General features: G+C 34.5%; 1 protein-coding gene across 1 annotated transcript in view; it reads left to right on the forward strand.

The window, feature by feature from the left end:
* Positions 1–1,449: 1,449 nt before the first annotated feature.
* The window catches only part of CARF (calcium responsive transcription factor), a 92,290-nt gene continuing 80,814 nt past the window's right edge, over positions 1,450–12,925 (forward strand). Inside the window, 6 exon segments of the mRNA XM_040475900.1 lie at positions 1,450–1,524; positions 1,526–1,573; positions 3,051–3,278; positions 7,354–7,474; positions 8,472–8,601; positions 9,870–9,954. Of these exon segments, the coding sequence (XP_040331834.1) occupies positions 1,486–1,524; positions 1,526–1,573; positions 3,051–3,278; positions 7,354–7,474; positions 8,472–8,601; positions 9,870–9,954 (651 nt within the window). The 5' untranslated portion in view covers positions 1,450–1,485.

The following is a 12,925-nucleotide window of genomic DNA, read 5'->3' on the forward strand; positions in this document are numbered from 1 at the left end:
GAGGAGAGAGAGAGAGAGAGTGCAGGGGCGGGGTGCAGAGAGAGAAAGAGAGAATCCTAAGAGAGAGAATCCTAAGTAGGCTTCACACTGTCAGCATGGAGTCAGACTTGGAGTTTCAACCCACAAACAGTGAGATCATGACCTGAGCCGAAATCAAGAATCCTACACTTAACTGACTGAGCCACCCAGTTGCCCGATAAGGCATAATTTTAAATTAGGGTTTAGGATGATTGAATTATGATATATCCTGGTTGTTATGGTGGTTACCGGTGTTAAAATCCATAGAACTACACACCAAAAAAGAAAAAAGTTCAATTTAATGCATGTTAATTTAAAAATAAAATTTTCAGGGACCTCTGGGTGGCTCAGTCGGTTAAGCATCCTCCTTCGTCTCAGTTCATGATCTCACAGTTCGTGGGTTCAAGCCCCACATCAGGCTCTGTTCTGACAGCTCAGCTCTCTCTCTCAAAATTAAAAAAATTAAAGGTAAAATTTAAAAGTTTAAAAAAAGAAAAATGTGTGTGTTCTTAAGATTCTATGCAGTTTATTTTAGAAGTTTTTCAATGATAGTCTTAACTAGTTTCATTTTGTCCTTACTCCAATTTTGAGACTTAAAACATCATTCCTTTTAGCTAATAGAGAATCCAGTATTCACTATGATATATTAGGCCAGGGTTTCTGAACCTAAGCATACTGACATCTTTGTTGTGGGGGCTGTCCTGTGCATTGTAAGATATGTAACAGTACCCCTGGCTTATATTCTAGTAGCACTTCCCTGTCCATTTTGACAACCAAAAATGTTTTCAGACACTGCCATATGTCCTCAGGGGACAGTAGTGTGTGTGTGTGTGTGTGTGTGTGTGTGTGTGTGTGTGTGTGTGTGTAGAGACAAAATTGACACCAGTGCTAACCACTGTATTAGGCCTGACTGGCTCAGAATTTTTGGAATATATATTTCTTAATTTTCAAAGCTTGTCAAGCCAGTATTAAGTGGTATGATGTATATTATGGTAAGAGCTATGTTTATATAATCAATATTTACACCAAAACATCTTTTCTAAAATTATCTAATGCTACAGTAGGGCATTCCCAATTCATAAAATTAAGACCTTTATTTGTATTAAATCTTTGTAAAATGAGAATTTTATAAGTATTTGAAAGGGTGAACAGTACCTGTCACATAGCAACAATCTTATAAAAAGTACATGAGTGTTATTAAGGGTAGGATGAGAGAACTATACAATGGTAATTTTTGCTCTGTCTTGAATGTATTCTGGTGCCTTGGCAAGTCATTTAAGGAAATGTTTATTTTCTTAATCTATAGAATGGAAATGATTTAACCTAAATTGTATGGGGTAACACCATAGGAGAAATGAGAGATTTAGTTAAGACAAACATTCCATAAAAATGTTAAGTGTTTTAAACAGATATTTAAATTTTTTCAGCTATTAAATAATAAAAGAAAATGGAATTGAATATATCAGCATGGAACACTCTAATGATTCATTAAGAGTCAACCATAATGATAATGATCAACCATTTTGATTCTGAAGAATCAAAAACAGATTCTCAGGTATTTGAGGTAGGAATTCAACTGGGAACTTTTTTCCATTACATTTAACAACTTTTTAATGGATAAGAAATAGTGTTATATTTAATATATTCATGACTGTTAACATTTATCCACAATGCTATCATATATTTGATTTAATAATAGAGCTTTACTCAAAGTAATATATTCATAAAAATCTATATATAAAGAAAAATATGTTGAATTACATATCAAGTTGTATTCCCATGTACAACTTTATTTCAGTAAAATTGAAATAAAATATAAAAATCAACAATTTCACTTAAAAACTGCTTTCTATGTTAGTCTGTGTGAATTGACAGCTCTTACAAAAAATAAAGAGGATAATTAACTGAAAATGAATCTTTCCATTTTTATTATAACATGCTATTTTACTTTAAGTTTCAGTATAGTTAACATACAGTGTTATATTAGTTTCAGGTGATTCATATAGTGATTCAAGAATTTCCATACATCACCCAGTGCTCATCACGACCAGTGCACTCCTTAATCCCCATCTCCTATTTAACCCATCCACCCACACTCCTCCCCTCTGATAACCATCAGTTCTCTATTTACTAAGAGCCTGTTTCTTGGTTTCTCTCTCTCTCTCTCTCCACTCTTCCCCTCTCCCTCTCCCTTTCTTCCTTTGCTCATTTGTTTCTTAAATTCCACATATGTGTGAAATCATGTGGTATTTGTCTTTCTCTGACTGACTTATTTCTCTTAGCATTATCCTCTCTAGCTCTACCTATGTTGTTGCAAATGGCAAGATTTCATTCTCTTTATGGCTGGATAGTATTCCATTGTGGATATATAGCATATCTTCTTTATCCATTCATCAATCGGTGGACATTTGGACTGTTTCCATAGTTTGGCTATTATAAATAATGCTGCTATAAACATAGAGGTGCATGTATCCCTTTGAATTAGTGGTTTTGTATTTTTGGAGTAAGTACCCAGTAGTGTGATTACTGGATCATAGGGTAGCTCTATTTTTAACTTTTTCAACGTTTATTTATTTTTGGGACAGAGAGAGACAGAGCATGAACAGGGGAGGGGCAGAGAGAGAGGGAGACACAGAATCAGAAACAGGCTCCAGGTTCTGAGCCATCAGCCCAGAGCCCGACGCGGGGCTCGAACTCCCGGACCGCGAGATCGTGACCTGGCTGAAGTCGGACGCTTAACCGACTGCACCACCCAGGCGCCCCTCCATTTTTAACTTTTTGAGGAACCTCCATACTATTGTCCACAGTGCCTGATAAATGTTCTATTTTATTTATTTTTTTATTGTGACATTAGGGGCAACTGGCTGGCTCAGTGGGTAGAGCATGTGACTCTTGATATCAGGGTTGTGAGTTCAAGCCCTGCATTGGGTGTAGAGATTACTTAAAAATAAAATCTTTAGAAAAAAAAATTTTTTTTAATTGTGACATTATGTTTTACAAACACCCAAGTGCTTTTTTTCTCTTTGCAAAAGCATCTAACCTGTATGGACTCCAGGGATCCTTCCTTTGGACAAAATGGTTCTCCTAGAATTTTACCCATCACCTCTCATGAAGTAGATAATTCACTCACATCACAGAATATACCAGGGACCCTGACTCAGACACAGACTCTTTCTACAGAACAATTCCATCTAGTGGACCAAAATGGGCAGCCTATTCAATATGAACTTCAGTCATTGGGGGATTCTAGTGCACAAATGGTGAGTATATTTTATAAATAATAAGTTTTACCCTATTTGGCAAATGTATTAACCTTACTAATTTCTTGAAACTTGACTTACATTGCTTTGAAAATACTATTTCTGTGACATTCGTTTTTAAGTTATGTGAAGATTTTAAAAGATTTCCTTTTAGAACTACTAACAGTACATTAAACCAATACTTCCCAGCCACTATGTCTAGGCATGATGTGACTTTGAGATTAGTTGGAAATGTGTCATAACCTGTAACTAGTGCCAGAGTTTACATGTAACTTACATTTATTTTTGTATATACATTTGAATTCAAGGTTATTGCTTTATCCACATCTCAGTCACTAACTTGCATCCCATGTGCCACTGTGCTTTCTTGAAGCAAAAGAAAGCTATGGAAGTACCAATGATAAACTGGCAATCAGACATACCTTGGTAATGGGCAGATATGTGTGTGTCATGTGAATAACAATGTATAAAGATGAAATTCCTGCTTTAATCTATTAGCTAAAGTATTTATGATTAAGTTTATAGTTTGAGTAGAAGAAATAAAAGATGGTTTTGATTGAAATGAGAGAATTACTGAGCAAAACTTCTCAGTTGCTCTCTGATTAATAAGAATATCCTTACATTAGTAATAATGTGAAGAATAATGTATTTCTTGTTTACCTGTATTTTTAAAATTTTCTACAATGGGTATAAATTTCATAATAAAAATTATTTTAAAAATTATAGCTTCAGTTATAAACTATACCACAGGTGAGCAACCATTTTACCTAAAATTAATCCCTGTTTTGATTCTAGTCTGGAGAATTCTAGAGTTATTCTATTTCTATTGTATGAAGGGCTATCATTTTACACATGGTAGTTGTCTTAAACACATTAAAGTCACTTATTTGAGTCTAAAAAGTGTTAGAGTTCCCATTCTCTTTGTAATTGTATTAAACTTTCTGTACAAAATGATCTTAAAGATGATTTTACATTGTTTGGGGTAGGAGATGATAGGGGTAGGAGAGAGTTACCTGAAGCTATGAAATAGGAAACCCATAGCATGAAGCATGGAAATAAATGTAAGACACATAGAGTATAAGGAACCAAAGATTAGAAAGTGGTGATGTTTGGGGAAACTTAGTGGAGCTTTTGGGGTCTTGTTTTAAATAGATTTTAGTTTTTAGAGCAATTTTAGGTTCAAAGAAAAACTAAGCAGAAGGTACAGTGATTTCTCATAAAGCCCCTGCCCCTACACACACATAGTCTTACACATTTTCAACATCCCCCACCAAGTGGAGCTTTTTTAAAGAAATGACTTTCTTTATATGATTTTTTTTAATGTAGAAGTTAATCAAGGAACTAGTAAAGCTTCTGTAGTGGGTGAATCTGTAACACATGAGGAGGCTTTAAAGTGAAGCAGGGAAAAAAAAATAAAGTGAAGTAGGGATGGTATTTTGGATTTATTAGGAATATTGTGTAGTACACAAAGAACCCAGTAAATACGACTACTTATTAGCCAAGGTTTTCTGATAATATTCATGATCTGCCTCAAATAGAATGTATTGCAACAGATGACTTTTCAAAACGGTTTTGTTTTCATAGCAAAGATTAAAGATAATTGATTTTTTTTTAAATAGGAAAAGTAATATTGTCACCATTATCAAATTACATGAACTGAAAATAGTTTTTTTAGCTACGGAGTAGAATAAGCTAAGAGGAGGAGGAGGAGACTCTTCTCTACCATGCATAGGAAATATATTTTAAAAATTAAGATACTCCACAGATCATTTTTTTTAAGTTTATTTATTTTGAGAGAGAGCAGGAGCACAGAGGAAGGGCAGAGAAAGAGAGGGAGAGAGAGAATCCCAAGCAGGTTTCATGTGGTTAGCACAGAGCCCAACATGGGGCTCAAACTCATGAACCATGAGATCATGACCTGAGCTGAGATCAAGAGTCAGACGCTTAACCAACTGAACCACCCAGGTGCCCCCCACGATTGTTTCAATTACGATATTTTCATATGATTAAATTATAAATATATGTGTTTTGTTAGGATTTAGTAATAACCACAGCACTATTCTTCTCTAAGAATAAATGAAATATTTTTCACAAATCTTTAATCTCATTTAAGGAGGAAAGTATTTATTTTTTTATTTTATTTTATTTTTTTTTTTTAATTTTTTTTTGAACGTTTATTTATTTTTGGGACAGAGAGAGACAGAGCATGAACGGGGGAGGGGCAGAGAGAGAGGGAGACACAGAATCGGAAACAGGCTCCAGGCTCCGAGCCATCAGCCCAGAGCCTGACGCGGGGCTCGAACTCACGGACCGCGAGATCATGACCTGGCTGAAGTCGGACGCTTAACCGACTGCGCCACCCAGGCGCCCCGGAAAGTATTTATTTTTAAAATAACATATACTTTACTTTATTTTGTTTTTTAAAGTTTATTTATTTTGAGAAGGACAGAGAGAGCAAGCAGGGGAGTGGCAGAGAGAGAGGGATAGAGGGAGAATCCCAAGCAGGCTTTGCACTGTCAGCACAGAGCCCCGTGTGGGGCTTGAATCCATGAAACTGTGAGATCAGGACCTGAGCTGAACTCAAAAGTTGGACGCTTAACCAACTGAGCCACCCAGGCTCCCCTAAGGAGAAAATAATTTAAAACCATGTTATTACTGTTGCCTTTTAAAGTCCAGCAGTGTTTTTGTATTATTTTTGCATTTTTTAAGTTGAATAACATGATCAGATAATGGGAAGCAGTAGTTGTTTGAATTTGGGTTTGAATTTCAACTTATCACTATGTAACTTTGTGTTATTTTGCATGAGTTGTGTAACCTCTTGTGACAATTTCCTCAAGTATAAAATGTATATACTTCATATACATGTGATAAGGATTAAATCTGGTAAGGCATGTAAAGTCCTGCTATTTTGTATGCTCTCAACAAATGTAAAGCAATTATCATCATCAGACTTTACAATTTCTTTTTCATAATGAATTGGTAAAAGGTATGGCAAGATATTTTTCTCTCAAGAAACGATAAACATTAGGAGAGGGTATCAACTACTACTCTTAATTTCTGGGAAATGTTTATGATTATATTTAAAGCATTCTACTTTGTTGAAGTTTTTTTTTCCAATTTAATTTTTTCTCAAATTAAAATTTTTTCAATTGACCCTCTTGAAATTAGGACTACAGTCTCTCTCAGACATCAGCAATGTTTTCATGTTTTATATAGCAAAAAGGCAGTCTTGGAAAGTGGGTTGTAAGGATTATGAAGAGTTACTTGTATTAGGGAGACTGAGGCTAGTGGACTTTGGGTAAAAGAATAACACTATGTCAATAGAGGAGTAGTGTGTTAGGTAATAGAGTTTACACAGTGTCCCAAAAGTCTGGAAATATAGGATAAACTTATTTTCAAATAATGTATTAGTTTTATGTTCAGATGATAGGCGTTAAAGTGTTTTTCTTCAGCTTCAAACACCCTTTTCATTGACCTCTAAATTTGAGACAATGGATTCAATTGTTAAATTGAAGGAAAAAAGTAATCTATGATTTTTCCTATATTTTCAGACTTTTGGGGCATTCTATGGTATTCCTCATGGACCAAGATAGGATATATATATATATATATATATATATATAAATTCAGAGATATAAAGATAAATTCTGTTTAATTAGACATCTAACAAGGTACTGTTTTTACATGTGACAAATGATTACCACACAAATAATTCAAACACATAGGGATATAATACAGTAAGGGGAAAAAAGTAAATATATTAAGTCCAATCAGAGCCTTGTTCATATTACTAAGTAATTAGACCTCATCCAAGTGTAATAATTAAGAGCATAGGTGGTTAAGATCATAGGACATATGGCTAAATTGCCTGTTTTGAAACTTGGGTTTACCACTTACCAGGTGTAAGACTTTGGAAAAAAATCTTTGTGTACCTCAGTGTTTTCATGTATAAAATGAGGGAAATAAATAGTAACCACCATAGAGGTAGGCATGTCTTTAATAATTTATTTAAGTAATAATTCTGTCAAATCATTGCTGGCTTATGCATTTCATTTTTTTTTTTTAATGCTCCAAGATGATTGTTCCTAGCCCATCAGAAAATGGACAGGTGCTGCGTGTAATTCCATCTACCCAGACAGGAATGGCACAAGTAATTATTCCTCAGGGGCAGCTTGTGGATGTGAATAGCCCTCAGGGTAAGTAATGTTGGGATATAGGGGATTTTAGATTTAAAAAATGTATATTCCAGAAAATCACCTCACGAAAGTCAGTGCTAATTGGTGTCTTTGGGTAAGATTTTGAACTGAATAATTAGAAAAAGTTTCTTAGCCCAAATAAATTTCAAGTTCATTTTTCAACCCCTGTCTAGGTTAGCTGTCTATTTCATTTTGGAATTCTATGAAGCTGGTTGACTCTTGCTTCCTTCCAAATGACCAGTGAGCATAATAAATTCTTCTTAATTATAATAACAGTAATAATAACAGCAACAATAACAAGAATATAATGTTAATAGCTACTGGAGAAATTTTTACTTTTGTATTTTTATCGATACTTTTGTTAGCCATGTGACTCATTACTCTTTTGTTTAACTATTCTTTTCATCCTCTTTGCTGTTTCCCTCTTTGTTCCTTCAGATTCAGAAAGGAGAATCATGCTCCCCATTTTTTTTAATTCTTTACCTATTTGGTAATATCCCTGTTAGTTCTTGTCTTTTGCTTCCCTTCCTTTTCTCTTTTCTAACACCACAGCTACACTGTTTCATTGTTCATTCATAGCTAATGATTTAGAGTAGATGTTTTTACCTTAGTGTTATGATTCTTTGTCTTTGTTAACAGTTAAAACTTAGAGAAAAGAAAGTTTGCAGAAAAAAAATAAACATGGCTTAGAAATGAGTTTTATATTTTCCCATTACATTATGAAACAATTAACATAACAGTTCTACCACTTTTATATCCTAGCTGTTCAATTTAAGCTTCAAAAACTTAATTACAAAATTTCAGTAGTCAGTATTATAATTTGAAACTAAACAAGTTTATTAGAGAAATTCTCAATAAAGCGTTATAAGTTTTGTTATCTTTATCTTTAGAGTACATCTCGCCTTTCCTATTTCAAATGTATGAGTTCTAATTAGTTACCTTGTCATTGTCTTATTCAAGATCTTGATGTTGCTTTGTTCTTTTTATTGCTGTTAAGATGTCTCTGAAGAGAAACCTGGTGACAGAAACTTACCAACCATAAGAGTGGATGTTCTAGCAGACAATACCAGTAATTATACTCTTCATCCACAAGCATCCCTCACATTGCCCAAAAAGACCGTGGCCAGGTGAGTCAGTGGGAGAGAGAAGTTCATCTTTTGAATTCATCATGGAGATCGTTTTTGAAATTACCACGTCTAAAGCTGGTTGGCTATAGAAAAGATCAGAAATTCAGGAAATAGAATAAACATTAACCTAATTATCAAATATCTTTAATTATTTTAATGGCATCTTGGCAACAAGGAGGCTATCCTAGAAGCTATAGTGTCTGAAGTATTACCTTTCCTCAGTGACACTTGCCTGTTATCTTTTGAAGCAATCTGAAAATATCTGACACTCATAGGGTTTTTAGAATTAAAAAAAAAAAGAAAGAAAGAAATATCCATTCTAGTTCCTAAAATCATCTCTTATGCATTTAATTCCTCTGTGGTAAAGTGTTTAAATGTTTCTTATTAATATCTATTTCAGCTTTTATTTTTGCCTTAACATTGTTTATAATAATTTAGGGAAATATAGGTTTTGTATTATTTATTTTCTTTTAACTGTTTATGAAGATATTAAAAATTAACACAATGTTTATGACATTTAGTCTTAGAACTTGACATAATATCATGTTAACTCTTAAAAAAATCACCTAAAGATGTTTTATTCATTTTTTTGTAAATGAAAAAAAAATTATATAATGAGAAGACAGCAAAGTAAGCGTTGAGGGAGATATATAAACCACTTAAATTTATTGGGACTACAGGTATTTGGAAGAAGAAACTTAGGCCTTTGCTTTAGCAGCTAATAAGATGGTAATGTTTAAAGAAAATTAATACATCCATCACTCTATCATTATTATTACAATTTTTTAAAGATTTTATTTATGTATATATGTATGTATGTAAGCAAGCAAGCTCTATACCCAATGTGCGGCTCGAACTCATGACCCTGAGATCAAGAGTCACATGCACTACCAGCTGAGCCAGCCAGGTGCTCCTACTATTACAGTTTCTTTTCTTTTCTTTCCTTTTCTTTTCTTCTTTAAGATTATTTATTTTGAGAGAGCGTGCATGAGCAGGGGAGGGGTAGAGAGAAAATCCCAAGCGGATTCATCTGTGGAGCCAGATGCAGAGCTTGAACCCATGAGCTGAAATATCATGAACTGAGCAGAAATCAAGAGTCCAACACCCAACTGACTGAGTCACCCAGGCGCCCCTACAATTTCTTATTGATGACCTCAATATATTGTCTTTAACACTGGCTAAGAGGATAAAGCAGTTGAATGTCATGTGTGTTTGTGTGAATGCAACTTACAATATGTGTTTATATACATATTCCTCCCTTTTCCCAGAATGCTTGAAGAGCCCTTTCTGGCTCCTCTCCAGCCACTTTCTTCTAACACACCTATGTGGGCTTGCCGTCTTAGGAGCTGTGAGGTGAGTTAAAGATAATCCTTACTTAGATTCACTAAATTGATTGTAATGCATCCCCAAATGTCCACTTTTGAATCCAACTAATGGAGACTATCTGTTCTGTAATTTTTGTTCATGTGTATGCTAACTCTGATCTCACCTATTCTTTTATTCCTTAGAGATTTTAAGCTCTGTTGAAACAGAGATCATACAGATCCCTTCATGCTTCACTATCATGTCTTCTCTTGCAACTCTTTTCCTTTGTCTCATGAAACTTCACTATCATGTTTCTCTACTTTTTATCTTTTGACCATTCCTTCTCTTTCTTCTCATTTATTTCTTTTCATGTTCTCAGTTGAAATTCTTTAAGTTAAACTGTTTGACCTTATTTATCTACACTTTATCTTTTGAACTGCTGATCAACTTTGCTAACTTTCGACTCTCACTTCTATAAAAATGATTTCCAAATATATATCACTGGTCCTTTAATTGTTGCCTTGCTCTTGTCTCAGATCTCCAGCTACTTTCTTGTAGCTTTACTTGAATTTCACTTCGAATTCACCATATGCTAAACTTAAATTACCATATCACAACTAGCTGTACTTCCTAAGTCCCTTGTCCCTGTAATGATAAATACCATTTCTTTAGACATTCCAGCACAGTATTTTAGACTAATTTCTTTCTTTCCCATATTCAAGTAATCACTTGAGTCTCACAGTTTTTCCTTTAAAATCTCTCTTCTTTTTGTGAGGCAGTTGGGGCTGCCTCTTCCACAGATCTTTGTTATTTCAAACTCAATTACAGTAACAGCCTTCCCTCTAAGCTCGTTGACTCTTCCATTTCTGGTCCCCACTGTCTAGTTTTCTAAAACTACCTGGCTTTAAATATTGCTTTCATTATTTTTTCTCGCTGCCCAACAGGTTCAGTGTTATTTTTTCCATATCATTTACCACTATACATAACTTTTAAGGTTTTTCATTATCTGGTATTACCTTATCTTGTCCTATTTTATTTACTACTTTTCCTCTACCTCATCTTTTATTCTTGTTAGCCTACTCTTCCTACTTTGTACAGACACTTCAGAATCTTTCTTTAACTCTGCCTTCACTTGTCTTTATTTCCATTTCATAATATGTTTTCTTTTCTTCTGTTTACCTTTGTAACCATTCTTCAAATCCCAGTGCAAGTTCTATATATCTTTTCTTTAAATAATCTAATGATTATTTTAGCTTTTATATATCTCTTTAAATTCTTTGGTATTTATTATCATTACCATTATTTTTTTTTTAAATCTTTTTTTAAAGTTTATTTATTTTGAGAGAGAGGGCACAGACAGGGGAGGGCAGAGAGAGAGGGAGAGAGAGAACCCCAAGCAGGCTCCGCATAATCAGCATAGAGCCCAGTGTGGGGCTTGATCTCACAAACCGTGAGATCTTGACCTGAGCTGAAATCAGGATTGGATGCTCAACCAACTAACTGAGCCAACCAGGCATCCCAAGAAAATTAACTTTTTTGTTGTTGTTGTTAACTTTTTTTAATGTTTATTTTATTTTTGAGAGAAAAAGACAGAGTGTGAGTGGGGGAGGGGCAGAGAGAGAGAAGGAGACACAGAAATCTGAAGCAGGCTCCAGACTCCAAGCTGTCAGCACAGAACCCAATACGAGGATCGAACTCATGAACCTCAAGATCATGACCTGAGCTGAAGCCTACTGCTTAACCATCCAGGCGCCCCATCCCAAGGAAAAAAATTTTTTTTTAATTTTCTAATGCTTATCTATTTTGACACAGAGAGAGAGTGAACAGAGGAGGGGCAGAGAGAGAGGGAGACACAGAATCCGAAGTAGGTTCCAGGCTCTGAGCTGTCAGCACAGAGCCTGACTTGGGGCTCAAACTGACAAGCTGTGAGATCATGACCTGAGCCGAAGTCGGATGCTTAACTGATTGAGCCACCCAGGCACTCCCAGAAAAAAATCCTAATAATCAAGTATAATGATGTGATCTATTGCAATGATTAGGACATGTTTATTATTGTTGATTTTCTAAGTCATATATATTTAGGTGTATATGTATAGATGGATAGATTTTTTTTTCCCTCACACTTTTGTTACTCATACTTTTTCACTGGTTTCCAAAAGTAACTATTATTATTTTTGATGACAGTTTTTATTTTTTATTTTTTATTAAAAAAATTTTTTTAACGTTTATTTATTTTTGAGACAGAGAGACAGAGCATGAACGGGGGAGGGTCAGAGAGAGAGGGAGACACAGAATCTGAAACAGGCTCCAGGCTCTGAGCAGTCAGCACAGAGCCTGACGCCGGGCTTGAACTCACAACCATGAGATCATGACCTGAGCTGAAGTCGGACGCTTTACCCACTGAGCCACCCAGGTGCCCCTGATGACGGTTTTTAAAATCATTATTATAAGCTTAACAGAATGCTACAAAAATTAAAGCATTAGCAATTATGTGGCCAAATCACCTTGTTTTACAACCATGATACATTGTGTGTGGCTTCCCTAATGTCATACATCTTGTAAGAAACTGGTTAAAACTGCCCAACAGAATGTTTTTCTATGGGCATTTATTAGATTTCACCAAAATGTAGTAGTTGGATAAATTTCAAAACTGTATTAAACTTTTATCTCCTGATAGAGGCCTGGTTATATTCTACTAATTCTGAATTTTTCCTTTTTTTTTTTTTTTTTGGCAATATTATGAACTCTATTCATTTTATTTGTTTAAAAAATGGCATAGCTGGACTTCAAGTTTCTACTTTTATTGGTAGTCAGTATTTTGGTGAAGATATATCTAGGCTAGAAAAAAATTTATAAGTCTACACATTTTATTATTTTTAGGGGAAATTGGAGATAATGTATTGCTTGGCATCAGATTATCTCTTCTTATTATGGCCCAAAGTACATCCACAGCAGTATTGTGATAATTTCATCTTGTTAAATGTATTCCTGTAGGGTGAAATAGTTAGTCTGATACAGT

Source organism: Herpailurus yagouaroundi, unplaced genomic scaffold (assembly GCF_014898765.1).
Source record: "Herpailurus yagouaroundi ecotype Mexico unplaced genomic scaffold, PumYag 140, whole genome shotgun sequence".
Classification (NCBI taxonomy): domain Eukaryota; kingdom Metazoa; phylum Chordata; class Mammalia; order Carnivora; family Felidae; genus Herpailurus; species Herpailurus yagouaroundi.